The sequence below is a fragment of the Fukomys damarensis genome, unplaced genomic scaffold, assembly GCF_012274545.1.
Source record: "Fukomys damarensis isolate Sample0158 unplaced genomic scaffold, DMR_v1.0_HiC HiC_scaffold_4, whole genome shotgun sequence".
Classification (NCBI taxonomy): domain Eukaryota; kingdom Metazoa; phylum Chordata; class Mammalia; order Rodentia; family Bathyergidae; genus Fukomys; species Fukomys damarensis.
In genome coordinates, this window is record NW_022900916.1 from 40,226,499 (window position 1) to 40,248,745 (window position 22,247).

The window sequence follows — 22,247 nt, forward strand, 5'->3', positions numbered from 1 at the left end:
AAGGAACTGAAAGGAAAGAAAAAGAAGAAAAAACGAGATTTTAAAAAAAAGTCAAATTAAAAATAGAAGTAGTTTTGTTTTTTTTTTTTCAAATGGGAAGGAGGTCAAGTTGGGGAAAATCAAGGAGGGATTGGAGGGGAAGGGGACAAAAAATAATTAAGATGTGTTACGTACATGTACAGACTCCTATAGTAAATATAATCATTATGCATTGCAAACATGTATCAATAAAATATATAAAAATAATAAATATAAAATAAAAATTTAAAAAGGAAGATACAAAGGGTGATTTGGTTAGAAGCCAGAAAATTGCAATGGCAAAAGGGAGACAAATCTTCATATTTGGAGAAACTAAATCAATAACATATATATATCTATTTTAAAAATATGTGATTCGCTAAAATGTTTTGAGCAATATCTAATACATAGTAAGTACTCAGAAAACTTGTCAATAAAATAAAAATTTAAAAAGGAAGATACAAAGGGTGATTTGGTTAGAAGCCAGAAAATTGCAATGGCAAAAGGGAGACAAATCTTCATATTTGGAGAAACTAAATCAATAACATATATATATCTATTTTAAAAATATGTGATTCGCTAAAATGTTTTGAGCAATATCTAATACATAGTAAGTACTCAGAAAACTTGTCATTATGCAGGACATTTTGCACATTACATTTTACTTTCACTTTAGTTTTACCTGGAAATCATGTATAATGAAATGACAGTGTACAAAAATGGATTTTTTTGAGTATTAGCTTGTATTATATAATTTTCAAAAATGCACATAGGGTGATCATGAATATCTATTGCATTACCTCTTACTATTTCTTAATGCCTATGAAATTGAAAGCTGGATTAGATATCTCAAGATTGTACATTAAAAATATTATTAGCACCTGCTTTGTAAGGAACGCTAGGTTTAGGAATGTGATAGAGATCTAAAGTATACAGCACTTTAAAGGTACATATTAGACAATATCTTTGACTTCAAGGAGATTAAAAACCAGTAAAAGAGTTAATTATAATGTAGGAGCATAATGAAATTATCATACAAATGACACAGACAAAATTGCATGAGATGAGAGACGAGATGGACCACTTATTGTTTAAATGATTAAAAATACATTAATAGAGGGACATTTGAAATCATTCTTAAAGAAATAATAGTGTTTCAATTGTTGAGGACAAAAGAATGATCTTCTAGGCAGAGGCAAACTAGGAGAAAATACTCAGAAAAGAAATCACAAAAACATCTTTGAGGAAGAATGAATGCATAAATAAGCAAATCATATAAATCCTGTGGGAGTATTTAATATGATGGTCAAAAGATACATTAGGATAGAATGTTTGAAGTAGAGAAGTCATGTTACTAATTTTTAATTTTATTTTGTAATCAGTTAGATTATTGCAATTTTCCATTGGGGAAGTTAACAAAAAGAAAGGATGACTAGAATATTTTTTTATCTGGACATGGTATAGGTGCAGGATGAAATAGTAAAGGAAATAATTGAAACTCTTTTAATGTGTTCAAGTAATGGAAACATGACCTATGATTTCAATGGGGTTGAACAAAACATGTATGCACAAAAGAGTAATGATATATTGGTTGATATAGATTATGAAACCGATTTGTGAGAAAAAAATAGTACAATCAAGAAGACAATGCCATAGGCTAGATGATGAATCCATTTTTAGATACAGTAAGGCTTGTGTCTGAGAGAGCTTGATCTCCCAAAGGCTTAATCAGCAAGCCACAGGAAGTGTTCTAGTTGATAACTGATTAGACAGGATTACATTGTAGCAATGATGTTTGAAGCCAAGAAACCTCTGTTAGAGTTAGGACAGGAAACATTAAGGATAAACCATGGCAGAGTTAGAGGAACCAACAAGAAAGAGTAAAAGCCAACATTAATGACCCAAGGAGAGAAACAACAGTGTGTGTTTAGATGTCGAGAAAAGAGGGCTTTAAAAGAAAGTTGGATTGAGAAGAAGAGGTCATTAGCTTTTAATGCTGATGCCCTTTGCAAGAATATTTTATTCATTTTTTGTTGTGTTTTTTGTTTATTGGGACAATCTAGGTATACAGTACAGTTACATTCATCATTGGGATTCTGTACCTTTACATAATAGGTCTTGATTCTCATTTTTTCCCCTTGTCCCTGCCCTCCCTTCCCCCCCCCTCCCCTCCCCATTTACAAACACTTTATTTCCATTTTTTCATTTTCTCATATTTTTTTCTTTTCGCTTATTACCTTTCCCCTACCCTTCCCACTTTCCCTACACCTTTATTTACAAAATATTTTAGATGAGTAGATAGCAAAAGCTGGTTTGCCTGGCAATGATGGTACAGTAGATATAAATCATTGTTTCAAACAATGCATCAAGAAAGAAAGATGAGATGGTGCAACAGTTAATGAATAGGACTATGTCATAGTATTTTTCTAGGTCTGGTAGATCAATGTATATTTTAAGATCAATACTGCAATATTAGTAGTATCACCTTTTTTGCAATTAGGCTTGCCAGCTATTTGTAATTTTTAATGGCTATTTATAAAAATCATTCAAATTTTTTGTGATTAATTCAGCATTAGTGTCTCTTCTAAGCCTTTTATTATTATTAATTCTGTCCTCTTCTTAGTTTTATGTATTATTTTTGCTTACTTTCTAGAGTTGAATACTAAGTTCGTTTCTTTTCATTACTTCCTATCCCATAATAAAATCATTGAACAATGCAAATTTTTGTTTAAATACATATTTTTCTGTACTGCATAAGATTTGTATAATACATCCTCATCATATTTTATTTCTCATGGGCCTCATTGTAGTTTGACCTGATTTATGGAAGAGAGTTATTGTTTAATTTCTAAATAGTTGCATTTTATGTTTATGACCTGAAATAGTTTATTTCTGGTTCCACTAAAAACTGTCATCAGAAAATGTGGTTTGGACAAGGATTTAATTTTTAAATCTTTCAAGATTTTTAATAACCTATCTTTTTAATACATTTTTCACTGAGCTCTGAAATTTGTCAACCTATCATTTTCCTGACCTTTATTCCTGTTTGCTTTGTTGCCCTTAAAAGCACATGGAAGTAAAATTTTCAGGAGACCTTGAAGTTTTTATACAGATTATTGCAATTTTATTCCTTGATTTATACTTAAATATCTTATCATTTTAATTAATTTTGATAGGAAATTCATTTTCATAACTAGGTTTGCTCACAACTTTGTAGTTTTCTTACTAGCTCCAGTGATCATAGTCTTCTTGTCTTTTATGTTTTGGTTCCGTTTTTGAATTTCTCATTTACCTTAATTTTCAATGAAATGTATTATATATTCAGGTATTTTGTCCAATAAGATGTATTTACAAAGGCTGTTTTCTCAGTGATGACATATCTTGTACAGTGATGACATATCTTATACAAAGTTTTCCTTTAGTCCTGAAATGTAAAAAGTAACTTGGCAGTTTATCACTTAGGTGATCAGAGTTTCTTCTAAAAATATGATTCTTTTCATTCTGAAATTGTGTTGGGACAGAAATGTTTGTATGTATTATTTTTAAAAGTTGTTAAATGACCTTTATTGATGAAACTTGAATTTTATTTGGATTTTTTTGACTTGCAAAACTACCAAAAAGAATTGTTTCATTAGTATCTTCCTTTAATTTTTTTTTTACTTTCTTTTTTTTTAAATTGAATTTATTGGTACATTTTAGGTCTACAGTACAGTTACATTCATTACTGGGATCTTGTACCTTTACATGACAGGTCTTGGTTCTCATTTTTCCCCCTTGTCACCACCCTCTCTTCACCCCCTCCTCCCCTCCCCACCTACAAACACTTTAATTCCATTTTTACATTTTCTCATATTTTTCCCCTTTCCCTTATTCCCCTTCCCCTACCCTTCTCACTGTCCCTACACTTTTAGTCCTTTTCTTCCTATTTCACATTGCTAATTATCACATTAGGATCTTGAGTACTATTTTAGTTTTTCACACCAGAGAAACTATTTGGTATTTACACATGTGTGACTTATTTATTTCATTTAGGAGTATATGCTCAAAATGTTTCCATTTACCAATGAATGAATCTACTTTCTCATTCTTTATGGCTGAGTAGTATTCCATTTTATAGAAAAACCACATCTTCTTTATCCAGTTTCCAACTGATGGGCAAATGGGCTGTTTCCAAGTTTTAGCTATTACAAACGGTGCCGCTATAAACATGGGTGTGCATGTATCACTGTGGTATGATTCTTTTAATTCTTTTGGAAAGATACCCAACAGGAGGATGGCTGGGTCAAATGGAACCTCTAGTCCCAGCTCTTTGAGGTATCTCGATATTGATTTCTATAGTGGTTGCACCAGTCTACACTCCCACCAACAATGGAGAAGGGTTCATTTCTCCCCACAACCCCGCCAACATTTGTTATTGTGTGATTTCTTGATAGCAGCCATTCTTTGTGGGGTGAGGTGAAAGCTCAGTGTTGTTTTCATCTGCAGCTCTTGAATGACCAGTGATGTGGAACATTTTTTCATATATTTATTTGCTGCTTTTACTTCTTTGTCTGAGAAATGTCTGTTCATGTCAGCTGCCCATTTTGAATTGTGTCTTTCTACTTGGGGGAGCTGATTGTTTTCAGTTCTTTATATATTCTAGATAGTAGTCCTTTGTTTGAGGAGCAGCTGGTAAAAATTTTTTCCCACCTTGTAGGTTGTCTCTTAGTTCTGCTGATTGTTTCTTTTGAAGTGCAGAAGCTTTTTAATAAGATGAGATCCCACTTGTTGGTTTGCTCTGCTGGGCCTCACAACACCATGAGGCCCAGCAGAGCAAACCAAATTGTCAAGGCAAGAAACTAAAAGGAGATGGCAAAAAATTAAAAAGAGTCAACAAAAAGACAATATCATAGCAATAAGAAGTCAGTACATATCCGTTATAACCATCAGTGTCAATGGCCTCAATTCACCAATCAAGAGAAATAGACTGGCACACTGGATTAAGAAGCAAAACCCAGCAATATATTGTATACAAGAAACACACATACAGAAGCCCATAGACTGAAAGTGAAAAGGTAGAAAACAATTCTCCATGTGACAGGAGCCAAGAAAAAAGCAGAAGTAGCAATCTTATTCGAAGACAAAGTAAATTTCAAACCAAAACTGATCAAAAGAGACAAAGAAGGCCACTACACTCTTGTAAAGGGAACAATTCAAGAGGAAGAGATGACAACCATAAACATATATGCACCAAATATAAATGCCCCCAACTATATAAAACAAATATTAAGTAACATGAAAAACCAAATAAGCACTAATACAGTTGTAGCAGGGGATCTAAATACCCCATTACCACAAATAGACACATCATCTAGGCAAAAAATCAACAATGAAATACTAGAACTAAACCAAGCTTTTGAACGCATGGACTTATTAGACGTCTATAGAGTGTTCTACCCCACAAAATCAAAATAGACATTCTTTTCAGCTGCACATGGATCATTCTCCAAGACATATCACATACTAGCTCACAGAACAGGTTTGAATAAATGCAAAAGAATTGAAGTTATTCCCTGTATATTATTAGATCACAGTGCAATAAAGCTGGAGATCAGTAGCATAAGAAACCATAGGAACTTCACAAATGCATGGAAATTGAACCACACTCTCCTCAACAATCAATGGATCACAGAGGAAATGAAAGAAGAAATCAGATTTTACAAATAAATGAAAATGCCAATACAACATACAGGAATCTATGGGACACAATGAAAGCAGTTCCATGTGGAAAATTTACTTTCAATCTATTCGAATATATGTTCCTTCAGCAAAAAAATGAAAATAAAATCAAAGATGCAAAGTAGTTTTCTTTCCTCATATCTTTGTTTTTCGTAATAATTGTTTTGGCTTTTACTTCAGTACAATTTGTCAATTATCCATATTACTTTCTCAACATTCTCTGTCTTCTATTTTATTCTATATTTTCTATAATTTTTCCATGTTTGTACCTTTTTCTTCTATTACTTGAGAGGATTTATGAATTAGACTCTATCAATAATTTGATATTATGCAAGCTCTCTTATGCATGCCAGTGCTTCCTGTGTGGATTTTTACTTGACATTTCATATTTAGCTCCCTAAACATCTCTGTTTCTTATATGTTTTCTTTTTCTATTAGGCTTTTTTTGTTTCAATACATTCTTTTTTAAAGTGTTTATTAAACTTTTAATGCATATAATTTTAAAAGTCTACTGATCCCACAAGGCTTATTTTGAAAATGTCAATCCTCGGTATTTCTGCCTTTATTTTTAGATGCCTCAAGGCAACTAATTTTCAATTTTTAAAATTAATTTTGCTTAATAACTTTTACTCCTTGTTCCTAAAATAAGTTGCTTACTCTTTCCCCTTCTTATTTTTCTGCTATATGAATTTATGTTGAATTCTCACTATGGAGTATGAGGAATTATCTTCTATTTCCTGTAACCTATGGACTGAGTTAAGAATCCATTCAGTTATGTCGAGTAAGATTGAAATGGAGAAGTGTTTTATGCTAAGGAAAACATCTATTAGGTTGTTAAAAATGTGATAGTATCCTTTAGATTAACTATTTCAATTTCTGCATGCACTGATAATCAAATTACTAGAGAAGATATAAAAAGTGCTAAAGTATATAAAAGATATAAAAAGTAATTAAATGGGATATTCTGAAAGTTTACAGAATTACCATTGGGAAGTATTAGTTCTGAGCTGTCTTTAATATTATTAAATTCTAGGGCCAGGGATTTAACTTAGTGGTTCTGCTGCCTGCCTTGAAAGTGCAAGGTCCTGAGTTTGATCCCAGGTACCCACCCCAAAATCTGTATTATTAAATTCTGTTTATCACTATCAACAAAATATTCATTTATTTGAATATATTTACCACAAAGCATTGTACAATGTATTTAATATATTTGGATATGACATTTAAATCATATTTTTAAGAATTAGTTGTCTTTTAAATTCAAAAATACAAACACAATGAATACTTGCTAGTAATAGAAAAATATAACATAGTAAACCATTCTGAGGAATTAAAATAACAATCTTTATGGTAAACATTTAATCAGTTACTCCTACCTGCATTAAAAGGTTGTATTGCAGTCTAGAAGGCTAAGTAAGATATGAAGATTGCTGGTTCAAGCAGAGCCTGAAAAATGTAGCAAGACCCTTTCTCAAAATAAGAAAAAGTATAATATATATTTTATAGAATATATTATATATTTTACATATATAATTGATATATATATATATGATTTAGATATATAAATATAATATATGTATATAAAAGGCTGGGGCTGTAACTCAGTGTAAAAGCCCTAGGTACCTTAGTACCAAAAAAAAATTTATTGAAAGAAATTATTTGAAATTTGATTTTTGCTCCATGAAATGTAATCATGAAAGTAGTAATACATTTATAGCATCATTCATTACAATCAATCATTGCAATCATAATGACCTACAATTAATAATTATCACTCTAGGGCCAGGGATTTAGCTCATTGGTTCCACTGCCTGCCTCACAAGCACAAGGTCCCAAGTTCAATCCCCAGTACACCCCCCAAAAAAAAGAAGAGAGAGAAAAAAATTATCACTCTATATTGAGATATTATTCCACTTCAAAACCACCGGGACAGAGACACATGGCCCCTGGACATTTGCACATACAGTGTTCTGAGATAACGCTACCCTAGGCTTGCTGTGTCCTATTATCAGAAACATTATGCATTTTTTTTCCTGCACTCTTCTCTTGAACCACTCATCCCACAATACATACCCCAACACTCAAACTCTAGATGCCATCATCCCTAAGGTCAACATCAGATTTAGAAGCTCTCTTCAAGGACTCTATGCATAGCACTGGGGTGGGCACTTCATTTGGCAATTCCCAGAAATCAGCATTAAATATTGAGATTGCGAGAAGACCAAAGTGAAAAAATAGCAGACCTGGATAAAATCCAGACACAGTAGTTTTTTGCTTGTTGTTGCTCACAATTTTCAGACAAACCAGCTGTGCTAAATATAGGTAGAAAAAGTATATAAATAGAGGAACATGTAAAGGATAGATATCATATATATATATAATGTGTTATATATTATATATAATTTATATATAATAATGTGCTATATATATTATATATATAGTTTTTTCTACCTACAGGTAAAGAGTGGGTTCCTTCTTCCCATAGCTACCTTTGAGACCTCAGCATGGGATATGCAGTTTTTGCCTTATACATTTCCCATCAACAAACCATTTTCAAAGATCTTAACTTGTTCGCTCTTTCTAATGTTCTTGCAAAGAATGTGTCTGGGGCTTTGTCTCCTTAAAATTAGTTTCTCTGAAGCTATGGACGAATTAAACTAGAAACCTCACATCTTTATAAAGAGTAAGTTTCCTACTTATATCTGCCTGCTGCCTAAAGGCCAGCTACTCAAAACTACTCAACAGAGATAATTTATAAAATTGTAGTTATAGACATGTTTCCCATGCACTGTATTTGTTAATTAATTATATAGTAGTCACACATGGAATTTTCACTTCATGCTATGCCTTAATATAGGTGATAGAGAGTAAAATATCTTGCCCTTGAGATTAATTTTCTGATGGGAAAATAAACAAATTAACAAATAACCAAGGCACAGTGCCAATGAGTTACTCTATAACTGGAAAGCTACTGAAAAGCCAGGGAGGAAACACATCTACCTCTTGGAAGAAGGGTGGATTAAACAAGACTTCACAAAAGCAGTTTCATCTCATGAAAGTCACCAGGGACTCTACGTTTTCTAGCCCTTTCCTTTTAAAATTTGATTATCCCTGGACATTATTGCCAAGTCCCTTATCTCTGAAATTAACTCTCTTTTTGGCTTCCTGGATTTGAACTGGATTCTGCCTTCTACCTTGATTTCTACCTGTCTTTCCATCTAGCTCACTGATCATCCTGTTTGCTCCTTAAATTTGTCTCTATCCAGGGTTGTCCTTGTGTCCTTGTCCCTTTCTGCCATTTCTGTGGGTGCTAATTGCTTTGTAAAAACTCATGGCCTCAATTGCCTTGAAAATGACTGTCTCTCTGGAATCTTTACCTTCAGGCAATCCTGACTCATAAACTAAAGAACCAAATTGTGAATCACTTTTCAAAACTAGTCACGCTTTTGTACCACTCTTTCCTGTGAAAGACACCACTGCTTATTCACTTCCTCTATGCCTGCTTTTACTTAACAAGTGTGTATTGATGCTTATTAGGTCTTCTTCACCACATGAGCGTTTGGGATGCAGTGGTGTAAAATTACACCTACTTTTCTCAGAGGGGGAAAAAACTTTTGTTTAGTTCTAAGTAACATATGGCTTATAAATGCTGTGTAAGAATCACTAGATGAAAGAGGACTTCTTAAAATCCCAACTTGGTGTCCTCTTCCAGTCTGTTGAGCTGTGATCTCTAAGACACAGCAGCATATATTTTAAGTAGATTCCTTATGTATTTCTTGGGAACGTAATCAAAATTTTAAACAAACATCTCTTTAAATAAAAATAAAATCAAAACAAATGCCTAAATACAGTACATATTATAAAAGCAACACGGAAGAACATGGTAAGAACTAAGCAGGTTTGATAAATAATGGTCCTCTACTACTTGGCGCTTAGGAACAAAGTCGCACATTGACATATAAGGTATAAAAGGTGGACGTTTGCATTTATCTTAGGGAGTAGTCACATCTAATTAATATATCTTGATTACTTGTATTCCCCTTCCTCTCCCCTCTTTGCTCTTTCCCTTTTTCTCTAGGTCTTCTTCCTCCATGTTTTTCAGTTAATGTTTGCTACACATAATGATTGCATTCACTATAAGTAGTTGGCACACCCTCTTCCCCTTTTCCCTCTCTTACATCACTTTGTTCCTTTCACATTTGCAAAAGACCTGTCTCTCTATTTCCTTTTTTCTACCTTTTGCTTTACTTTTTAATTTATTTATACCTTGGCTTTCTCTATGAAGTTTTCTTGCTATGTTTGGCAAAAAACATCTGATACAGTGCCACAATAAACACAGGTATGAATGTGTCTCTTTGAATACTGACTTCATTTTCCTTAGCTATACAAACAATCAAGAGGGCTGCAGGTGGCACCATATAGTGGTTCCACTCTTTGCCTGCTGATGAATTTCCATACTGATTTTTGTAGTGGCTATTCTAATTTACTTCCCCACCAATAGTGCATAAGTACTCTTTTTTTCTCACATCCTCTCCAGAATTGGTTGGTTGGTTGGTTTGTAATCGCCATTCTGACTGGGGTAAGATGTGATTTTAATATAATATTGATTTGGATTTTCCTGCATACTCATTTTATGATGGCATTTTTCGCAATAGTTAATTTTCAGAATCAATCTATATGTCCATCGATAAGTGAATGAAGATTATAGTGCACATTCATTATGGAATATTATTCAGTGATAAAGAGCATCATGTTATGTGCAGGAAAATTGATGTAACTAGAAGTCATCATGTTAAATGAAATAAGTCAGGCACAAAAACTATTTCTACATGTTTTCTTTTATATGTGGTACCTAGAATAAAAGAAAAAATACAAAAAAGGACAAACTGTAGTGGCAGAACTACTAGAGAAGGTAAAGTGGAGAAAAATGGGATAGAGAAAAAAGCAAGACAGACTAGTTGGGAAGGTGGATATGATCGAAGCATGATATACCAATGTAGGAAATGTCTCCATGAAACCATTAATATGCACAAGTAATGACTATAGTAATACATACAGTAATCAAGTGAGCATACATGTAAAAGTTTCCTTCTGGAATGCTAAATTCTATTTCATTAATCTTTCTATCCTTAGGCCCATATTATACATCTTCATTCTGCATCTTTTCTACTGTTTTAAAAATCAGTGAGATTGCTCCACCTTTTTCTTCAATTTCAACATTATTTAGACTACTCTGGGTTTCTTAACATCTCTGTAAGAATTTGAGTATCATCTTGTCATTTTCTGCAGAGGATCCAGCTGAGATTTGTACAAGATTCATACTGAATCTGTAGCTAAATCTAGGGAGTGTAACCATCTCAGTGAAGTAAATCTTCTCATCCATGGACATAGGATTCCTTTTCATTTATTTACACATTGTTAAATTTTTTAAAATAATATTTTTTAATTTTTACTGAATAAATCTTGTAGTACTTTTGCTAAACTTTCTCCAAAGTGATTTTTGAAGTTATTATAAATGCTTTTCTTAATTTCTTTTTAAATTGTTCTTCAATATAGGAAAAGTCTTTGCATTGTTAAAGATAATGTAGATTTGGAACATCACATAAAACCAAGACTGCAACATGGAACTCATTTCAACCATATTACTTTTGGGGGGGGCGGTACTGGGGATCCAACTTGGGTCCTTGTGCTTGAGAGGCAGGCGGGGGCACCACTGAGCTAAATCCCCAGTCCACAACCATCCTACATTTTTTTTTCATTAAGTTTATTGGTACTTTTAAAGCAGACAATATAGTTACATTTATCATTGGGATCTTGTACCTTTACATGATATATCTTGGTTCTTGTTTTTTCTCCATACCCCTACCCACCCTTCACCCCCTTAACCCTTCCCTATTTACAAAGACTTTCTTTCCATTTTTGCATTTTTTCACATTTTTTCTTTTCCCTTATTTCATATTACATTTTTAAAGGAACAAAACCTACAACTTGGAAGAGTAGAAAGACGTTGTCTCCACTGTGGTCATGTAAAATTGGGCATAACTCAAAGGAAATTATGAATATATTTTTAACATTCATGTCTTCCTTTATGTATATAATTTTGCATTGTATTATTAAAATAACTATGCAACAAGTACTCATTCAATGTGCTATGCAAAATACGATACCAAATTTTGACATTTTAAGTATTCACGCATATTGAGTGCACCTGTTAAGCCTGTTGATTATATGGACTTTAATGAGTAAGTGTTTTCAAAAGTTTTTAGTGTCCTTGGAAATGTTTGCAAATACAATCTTCTATTACATAAGTCGGAGGGTTTAGTTTTGAAAACTGGGATATTAAACTAGTCACTAAAATGATTGTATTGATTGATTGCTTTTTGAGACAGGTTCTTACTACCTATCCCAGGCTGTCCTCAAACAACCCTCCTGCCTAAGCTTTCCACGTGATGGGATTACAGTCATGTGCCACCCCATCCAACTGAAACAATTATGAATACAATACTTATTTAAGGGAGAAACTGACAACAGTTAAGAAATGTATAGCTAGATATTACTTGCCTATATTATATTTTATACCACACATCTGATAATATTAATGAAGATGCCACCTAATGCTGTTGAAAAACACTCATAGAAGTATTATACTAAGAGTTTGCAATGAACAGTGAGAAACATTAATTATAAAAGAACTTAATTATGAAAAATTCTCAAATTTTTTGAGGAGTTATTGACAACACACGGAAAAATCATTCTATAAAATTAATGTTCTTTTTAAAGATATTTATGAAACATTGTTCTAGTTTGTTCTAGAAAAAATAAAGACTAAAAATATGCAAGCATAGTAACCTAGGATCTTATGTTTATGTGATTGTTTGCATAGTTTTCTTCCTAATAATAGAATTTGACAGCGGATGGCTTACATTTTCTGAAATGCACTGGATTGAAACCTGCTAATGAATCACTGTTGATAAACACTGTCAAGATAAAAGTGGCCTTTTACTCCCTGGAAAGTCTATCTATATAACTATCATTCATTTGTTACACTACATGTTAGACAGAACATCCTAATATATAAACAAAAAGCAAGGGTGAGGAACACAAATTTTAAAAATACTTAGATAAAAATACTTGATACTCATTATTAAAATGATATAATTTGTTAATAAAACAATATGAAAGGATTGAATGACCCTTATTTTTCTTTATACAACAGAATTGTAGAAATTAGGTAGTTTAATTTACTCTCTAATAGTTTGTGTTAAAACACCACTTATCAAATATGTAAATAATTATTCATGTCAAATATTATGTATTTACAAACTACTCAAGTATGTGTTGTTCATCTTTCCTTGAGCTAGACAGTGACAGTGATTGATTTTCCTGATTTCAACTATAAAGCTAATATAACTTTAACTAGTCCCATGATATGGTTGTATATTAGTTGATCTCTTAGTAAAGATGGAGTCATACTCAGCACGTTTACTAAAACATACTTCATCTTCATTATATTAAAATATGATATGTATTACTCAAATACATTTTATTTAAAGAAAATAGATTTTAAAAATCTGTGATACTTTCATATTCTTAACTTTTTCATTTGTAAAAACATTTTTTCAATGGTTAAAAACAAAGCTTATCAAGAAAAATATTTAGCTTATAATACATATTTATGCTATGTAATTAGACCCAGGAAAGGTATTTTTTGTTAGTTTCATCTTATTTCGTTCTGAAAAATAATATACATTGGAAATTAAAACTCCAGGTGTGTTAGTTGGGCATGGTGCACTTGCCAATAATCGCAATACTTTGGAAGGCTGGTGCAAGATGATAATGATCTGCTGTGTAGTTTGGGAAAATTAGTGACTTTGAAAGATCCAGTCTTAAAAAAGAAAAAAATAATAATAGTAATTAAGATCCTGGGAAGACAGCTCAGAGTGAAGGCCGTGAACTCAAGCCCTAGTGGCAAAAAATCCCCAAAATATCTCACATATGACTAAAGATGATAACTCTTAAAGTTTTTGTCAATCCTGAAGCTTAATGTTTCTGAGACTTTTCTTTAGCTGATTTTTTTTTCTTTCTTTTTCTTTTTTTTTGCATTGTAACAGTGAACACCCATGGAAGCCCCAGGAAAAAAATGTGATTTTGGTTTTAGAAAAATTAGCTTTGAAACATAACCGTCAAAACAATGTTTTATTATCTTATGCATCCACTGAGGTATAAAATCAATCATTCAAGCACTCAGTGGAAGATTAGTTTTTTTCCTCAGGATTTTTAAGAGAAGTCTCTATGTGCTTCCACTCTGACATTTTTTTCTTTTTTACTGCAAGCCTACAAATAAATAAAATAACCTTTTAAAGTCATTAAAACTCAATAGAAAATTAGTAATGATACATCTGTTTTGCTTTGTGATGAGAGAGAGGGTAGCTCTGATAGCCTATGTACCCCTTTGACAGATGAAGCAGTCTTTCCTTTATAAAGGAAGGATTTTTGAAATTAGACCGCAGAAATTACTCGACGATCCAGAGAGTAGAGAGACCTTTGCAAGTACTCAGCTGGGGATTACAATTCTCCATCTTCAGTGACTTGAGAAAAATTTAAGAAAGGAAAGCATGCTTCAGTAATTGTTCATCAGAACAGTCTCTCTCACTTGGTTCCCTAGGAGAATAAAGCTTAAGAATGATGAAAGAAGATTGCTGCAACTGGACACTTTCGGGTATTTTTTGAGGCGTGTGGTAGTTGTCACTGAGTGTGATTGCTCATAGATTATTACACTGATGTTAGAATGCTGGCAGCCACTGAATGGGAAGCTTAATTTGAGCTGCATTTGTTTTTATTCTCTTTTGTTTTTCTTTTATATGTTGATAGGAATTGAACCCAATGATGACCAAGCTACATCCCCAACACCTTCTTCCACCACTGTTTAAGTTCTCAGGCTGGCCCTTGCTGTTGTGCCAGGCTGGCCTCAAACTTGTGACCCTCCTGTCTTGGCCTCATTGCACTAAATTTCTATACTCCACACATATGACTCCAAAATTTTACAGTTTAAAACAATGAACATTTATTATCTTGGGTAAGTGAGAAATGCAGGAGCAGCTTAGCTGGACTGCTCAGGCTCAGAGATGCTCAGGTTATAGTGAAGACGTCAGTCAGGCTACAGTGACCCAGAGGATGACTTGACAGGTGGCTCCCTGACCTGCCTAGGACTATTTTGCTGGTGGTCAACAGGAGGCATCCACTCCTTTTTAGAGGGATGGTTGAGAGTTTTCATGACCATGATGCTTTCCCTGGAGTGAATGATACAAGAGAAAGCAAAGCAGGAGGCAAAAATGCCCTTTATGGCCTAGCCTCAGTAATCTCATACCTTTGTGCCTAGAACATTGGCCCTGTTCAGAAAGGTGAGGACTGCATGGCTGTGTGGATTCCACAAGGAAAGGCTCCCGGGAGCCATTGTGTAGGCAGATTACTACAGAGCAGGGTAATTCTTCTCGAGGATTATGAATAAACCTGATATTGGGAAAATAAGTGCTCCTCCATGAAGTTTCTCCGCCTCCTTTTCACTTTCTTCTGTTTGTAATCCCCTACTTTCAAATCCCAATGCTTTCAAGTTGGCTTGATTCCTCAGGTCTCCGCGTGGTGCCTTCTCTCCTTCCCCCTTTCAGCATTCAGCAAATTCTTTTTTGAAGGGAAATGAATTGTTAGTCACTGTTTATGCTAGTAAACAAACCATTCCATTCATAGATCTCACCTATTATGCTATTTCCCATAATAAGATCATTATATCCAAGATAAGAGATCAATAGTTGGCACCATTTCCTTCAGATACAGTTTTTGTTTCAATAAAATTATTCTGTGACATCTGAAGTACACTTAAGGCCCTAAGGTAAGTATTAAGTACAATAAGGAGACTTCCTCATTTTCACTAATTTCACTGATTTAAATCACCCATAAAACTTTTTCCCTCCACGGAAAACTCTTATCATTAAATTATCTCATTCTGCATGTTCTTTTTCACTATCTAGAAATACATGACTGAGAAAAATAGTGCATTTCATTTTTAAATAGGGGCAAAACATAAATATTGTTATTTCCAGGAGGAACTTGAGATTAAGGTGACAAGTTTTACCATTTTCTTTCAAAACTGAGATAGTGTGATCTCCATTTCCCTCAGTAGAACAGGAAGGAATGGATCATCTTCTATGTACGTTCATATTCTAATTCAGTATTTTAGAGATTCTGGCATTTATACTTGTAATTAGCTCTAAAATATCCTATAGACCTTTTTATTTTAACTTTTTAGAACTTCTGTGTTTTTTGTGTTAAAACCGTTGCAAAAACCAAAACAGCGGCCAGGGATTTAGCTTAATGGTTCTGCCATCTGCCTCACAAGCACAAGGTCCTGAATTGATCCCTGCTACCAAAACCAAAACCAAAAATAAAACAAAAACAGACTCAACCAAAAGTCTGGGGACTCCCTTGTGTCCCCAAATGGAAGATGTTCCCGTTAGAGACTCTCATCTGTAAAAGGATAGCGTGAGAAAGACTGTGTTCATTTTTATTGAAGACTGTATAGTCACTGCTTGTCAGGAGGGATTTATCTGCATATGGGAAAGGCCTGGTAAAGAGGTAACATTAATGCTGCCCCAGATCTAGAACTTGAAAAGGTAGTGATTTATTTTCTCGTTGGAGAGGCGGGTTTCCAGTGAATGTGAATGACGCTTCTTATTCTTAATGTAAATCTAAATGCATCAGAGCCATGATTTTGGATACTGTGTGCCATGTAATGCCGTCATTTGATAATTCACCTTAGAGCATTTAAAACTATATAATCAAACCATTTGCCAGCCGAGTGCCTGACCCTCCAGGGAGCCCGTAGAGCCCGAGGTGGTGTACTGCACCCGAGCCTGCAGTCTAGAGACTCATGACCTTGGGGAACAATGACTTAAAACGCTGAACTTAAAATAGATGCTCTAACTGGAATACTTTTCTTAACTACTGAACTAGAATCTTGTACACCTGATCAGAGTGTATTCAGTACAGATGGCCATTAATTGTCATTATTAGTCCAATTTTTTACCTTAGTCATAAAATGTTTGGGAATCTGTGAAATTTAACTTTAGGAACAAAGTGTTGAGAAGGGTTGACGATATTATTTTCACACTGTTCTGGCAATCCACAGAAAGAGAAGAGCCTTAATTTTTAAAACCCATTTTAGTCATTTTATGACAATTAAAATTGTTTAATAAACATCTTTTTCCAAGAATAACAAATAAATAAATAAACAAAACATTTGGACCAAGAAATCTCCAAGTGTCACACTGGTCAGCAGTGAAGAAATAAGTGGAAACTAATGACGCTCCTCTCATTGATGATGTGAATGATTTACTGGACCCAATCATTTAACACTTTCATAAAGTCAATATCAGGGAAAGAAAGTGGCCTCTTATTATGGTAAACTGTATTTATACTGTCAGCTTTCAGTGATGTATTACAAACCTGTGGCTAGGATTAGGATTTTATAAATGGGGGAAAAAATGGAAGGCTCATTAATTTTTTTATACCCACAGGTGGAAGACATGCAGTGGGCTAATAGAGAACACCCACATCCGTCGTCAATCTGCAGCCTGCCATGTAAACCCGGGGAGAGGAAAAAAACAGTGAAAGGCGTCCCTTGCTGCTGGCACTGTGAGCGCTGCGAAGGGTACAACTACCAGGTGGATGAGCTGTCCTGTGAACTTTGCCCTCTGGACCAGAGACCAAACGTCAACCGCACAGGGTGTCAGAGGATCCCCATCATCAAACTGGAGTGGCATTCTCCCTGGGCTGTGGTGCCCGTGTTCATTGCAATATTGGGAATCATTGCCACCACCTTCGTGATTGTGACCTTTGTCCGCTATAATGACACACCTATTGTGAGGGCTTCAGGACGAGAACTTAGTTATGTGCTCCTAACAGGGATCTTTCTCTGTTATTCAATCACCTTTTTGATGATTGCAGCACCAGATACAGTCATCTGCTCCTTCCGCCGGATCTTCCTAGGACTTGGTATGTGTTTCAGCTATGCAGCCCTTCTGACGAAAACAAACCGAATCCACCGAATATTTGAGCAAGGGAAGAAGTCTGTGACGGCGCCCAAGTTTATCAGTCCAGCATCCCAGCTGGTGATCACCTTCAGTCTCATCTCCATACAGCTTCTTGGGGTGTTCGTGTGGTTTGTCGTGGATCCTCCGCACACCATTATTGACTATGGAGAACAGAGGACACTGGACCCAGAGAACGCCAGGGGAGTGCTCAAGTGTGACATTTCTGATCTCTCACTCATTTGTTCACTGGGATACAGTATCCTCTTGATGGTCACTTGTACTGTTTATGCCATTAAAACGAGAGGTGTCCCAGAGACTTTCAACGAAGCCAAGCCCATCGGATTTACCATGTATACCACCTGCATCATTTGGTTAGCTTTCATTCCCATCTTTTTTGGTACAGCCCAGTCAGCAGAAAAGGTAAGTGGCAGGAAATGTATTTGACAACCTTTTCCTAAATTTAACTTCATCTTATAGCATGCTTTTTCTTTTTGTGGTCCATTTATATTCTCTCAAGATGCTTTAGTTTGTGCTATTCTTTCTCAAGGTCACGTTGACTCAAATATGTATTGACAAAGGCTGTTTTTTCCATGAAAAACACTTTACTGCATCCTTCTTGGCAAAGTTGAAGATTGGCAGCACTTTGCGTCATTTTCTGGGTCTCTCTTCTCAGCTCTGTTATCTGCTAACATCACTGTTCTTTTCCAAATGTTAATTAAAAGCAGGAGGGAGGAAGGGTAGATGTGGCTTATGAGGGTGATCTGTCCCCAAAACATCCCATTGCATGACAAATGCCTTGTTTTCTCTTCTACTGTGACTCTCAGAAGAAGCCATTCATTAATAATTGTGCTTTTAGTCATGGAAGCAAAACATGTGGTAGTGAAACAAGCACAACAGAAAGAAACTGAAATGGGTTGATACAATTTGCAGCATCTTACTAATTATTCTTATTCCCATTCTTGTTACTTTGCTGAATGTGAAGGATGATAGTGTAGGGTAATGAAGACTGCGGTGGATGATTGTATAGAGTAGCTTATAATTTTTTTAGAAAGTGAAGACTAACTATGCCAAAGTAATTGTTTTTATCACTAATTTCTCATTAACTGTTCCCACATAAAATGCTACTACTAAAGCACATCTATGTGTGAAAGGGAGTATTTTTTGAACTGCATATATGTAGTTAAGTGTATAAAAATGCAAAGAACTAAGGTTAACTCTGAATTCCAAGATCTGGGTAGTGGGATGGAGATGAATCAGCTTGTAAAACAAAGGTAAATGCTATCTTCCTGTAGGGATAGTCCCTGAGCCCTGATGTGTATGTGAGAAAGTTCTCTCAAAGTGAGAATGTAAAGTTTGTTCTATCATCTACCATCATACATTTAAAGAAATCAAACAGCCTGGAAACAGTTACATTCTCTTTAGGCTATAATTTTTCAGGTGAGGTTCTGCCCGACTTAAAATACCAGCAAAGTCAGAGAAAAAGTCCTCAACAAGGGAAGAGAGAATTCTATAGGATAAGCACTCACATTTTTTTATATCAGTGTGCTCCCCAACTACATATAAACAAAAAATGTACTTCAGTAGACTTGCTACTGAATAAAATTAATTTGTCATGAGTTCTAGAGCCTTTGAGTTTTTCTAATTGCATGACCTGGCAAAGATCCATGAATATTTTATGGAGGACCAAGCACGTGTCAGGAAAGTAAAACTAAGACAGTTTGGGACTCAGCCTAATAATTGAAAAATAAATTATGCCATATGTGGATGGGAATCTATCAGGATAAAACTTGTCAATTTAACTTATAAGAATAAGAATGTGTGAAATAGAAAATGTCTCCCAAAGTCTCCTTTTTAAGCTATGATTTTTTTTTATTACTTAGGGAAAAATAATGTTTTTCAGATTTTGAAAATGTCCACATTATATGAATTATTAATCATAACAATTTAAAGGGTCCTTATATTTGTATTTCAGTTATATTCATATAATGTTTTATCTAGAAAGGTCCGTGATAAGTAGTTTACTCTGCTTTCTGGTAGATAATAAGGACTTGAGCCAAACAAAAAATCTCCTGAGCTCACACTTCTTTTTATTTTCTATCTCTTCCTTTACATTTTGTGAAGTGCAACCCACTCTTATTTTTACTTTTTAATTTTGACATGCAATGACTTTTAAGAATAGGAGGAAGGCAAATACAAAAGCTCATAAAGTATTTTTTCTATTCAGTTAACTCTTTCAGTGCCTCAGTTTTTAGACTAAGTTAAATCATGGCCCTTCCTCAAAGTGTTGGACATCAGTATAGCAGTTTAAGTATGAATCATATTATCACATTTTATCAAAGGAAAGAACAATGATGTTACAGAGTGATAGCTCCCCCTTGAGGAGCTGTTATAGAGACACTTACTTTGGGGTGAAAAGGACAAGCAAGCAGTGAGTGGATGGAGGTTGCTCTGTGCTCTTGAGCCTAAAAAAGCTGTGCATCCATCTGAAAACCTGGAAGTTACATGGGGTGAAGATACCCATGCCTTTAGAGATATGGCTGAATGTGGCTAGTGAAGTTCCTTTTTCTTTTTCAGTTCTGTGGAATCAAAGTGAGTCTAAGAAGTAATGTGTAAAAGAAATGATAAAATAGGTTCATTGGAATTTATTTCATATTTATGGTACAATTGAATATGGAACAGACTGTAGAACTCAATGAGAAACACTACATTAGAATTTTCAGAACATTTTAGAGCCCTCAAATTGTTTAGCCCAAGAGCTGTGGAATTTAGACCAGCTCTACATAGAGAGCTACCAAATTGTAAATACCTTAGATTTTGCAACTAGGTACTTTGTATAACAGAATTATGTGTTATTCTACAATTTATTTTAAAATTTAGTACCTGCTATTTTGTTTAGAAGTATCTTTTATTGTTCAAAACTAATACATAAAAGGTGAGAATATTTTTTTCACATTGTAAAACTACTCAAATTATATATATATTTCTAATATGTCTTTAAATAAGTTTTACTGACTTTGGAGGAGAAAAGAGCTGGTCAGACTCTATTTTCATTTATAATTCTCAGCCAGTTAGCCCCATGATACCAACTTGAAGTGTTTGCAGCAGTGAGGCAGCACGTATATCCATCTATTCAGCAGATCTTTATTGAACATTGCACTGGGCATTGTGCGAAGTATTGAACTCATGTCAGTCTGCTTCCCTGAGTTTTCACTGTAAGGCTCATTCTGGCTCCCAGCCCTGCATTCCTGATGGCTGTCAGCACCAGTGAGGTGCGAGATTCAAGGACAGAAGATGGTGAGGGGTCAGATTTGAGATGAGAAAGCCAAGAACCAAGTACCCTATACATTAATGACACAGAACTTTTAACACAAGAAAAAGCAGAAGAGCAACTTTTCTTTTAATGTGATTTTTATTATGACTTCTCAGAGTTATGCCTGCAGCAGACAGCTCATCTTCCCATACAGATCTCTCTAAAATTACAAGAAACAAAAAGAAAAAGTAAAAGTAGTTTCAACTAACGTTTTGGATCTCACAGAACCTGGTAACTCTCAGAAGGGTATTTTCATCACCACTTAATTCCCCTATATTATTTCCTTTTCATATTTTGAAATGAAGATGCATCGTATTTTTCAATAGACTTTAAAGACATCATCTGTGCCTACTGCTAAATTGTATCCAATCATTGTATAAATGTAGTTTGTTCTTTTTCTGCAGGGAAGTGGTGTGAAGGAGAAGTAGACATACTGAGCATAGCCATAGATAAAGGCAAACTTGTGTAATTGTGCTGAAAAAACAAAATAAACTATAATTAACTTCATAGTCAGGAAGAGAATCCTTAGGGATGGTTAAGGGCTGTTAGGATGGCAGAAATCTCTTAAACACATATTTTATCCTCTCTAATTGGGTCCATAATGTAGAAATGATCAGACAAAGGTTATGACATTTCCAAGGCCCAAGAAGCACAGTGCTTCAACCAGGGCATCAAATGCAAACAAAGCAAAACAACTTCAAAATGAAAAGAAAAAAAAAAACACACACCTTAGAAATGGAAAAAACCCCTAGTAAATCCTGAACCAACTTTACTTTATCCTTCTGGATGCATAGTGCAGCATCTGTCTAGTAACGCAAGTCAGAAAAGTGGAGATTATCTTTGACTTGATCCTCCACTCACTCGCACCCTTTATTTCTACCTCTCACCTGAAAACACCATTCTGCATAAATTCACTGACCATAAGCAGTGTCTGTCTGATGTTCACTTGAAGGAGTATGTCTCAGCTCAGAGCCCTTCTTACAGCACATTCTCAATAGCTGACTGTTGAATGAGTAAGTGGAATCAATTACCCAACAGCAGATCAGTATAATAATACGAATGCTTATCTGTGGTTTAAATTAGACTATGACATAAAACAAGAATTATATATATAT

General features: G+C 34.5%; 1 protein-coding gene across 7 annotated transcripts in view; it reads left to right on the top strand.

Moving 5' to 3' along the window:
* The window catches only part of Grm8 (glutamate metabotropic receptor 8), a 796,352-nt gene that overhangs the window by 685,424 nt on the left and 88,681 nt on the right, over positions 1 to 22,247 (top strand). For all 7 annotated transcript variants that reach the window (XM_010633426.3, XM_033757950.1, XM_033757948.1 and 4 more), the window contains one exon: positions 17,307 to 18,242. In XM_010633426.3, the coding sequence (XP_010631728.1) occupies positions 17,307 to 18,242 (936 nt within the window). The remainder of the gene's footprint in view (positions 1 to 17,306; positions 18,243 to 22,247) is intronic.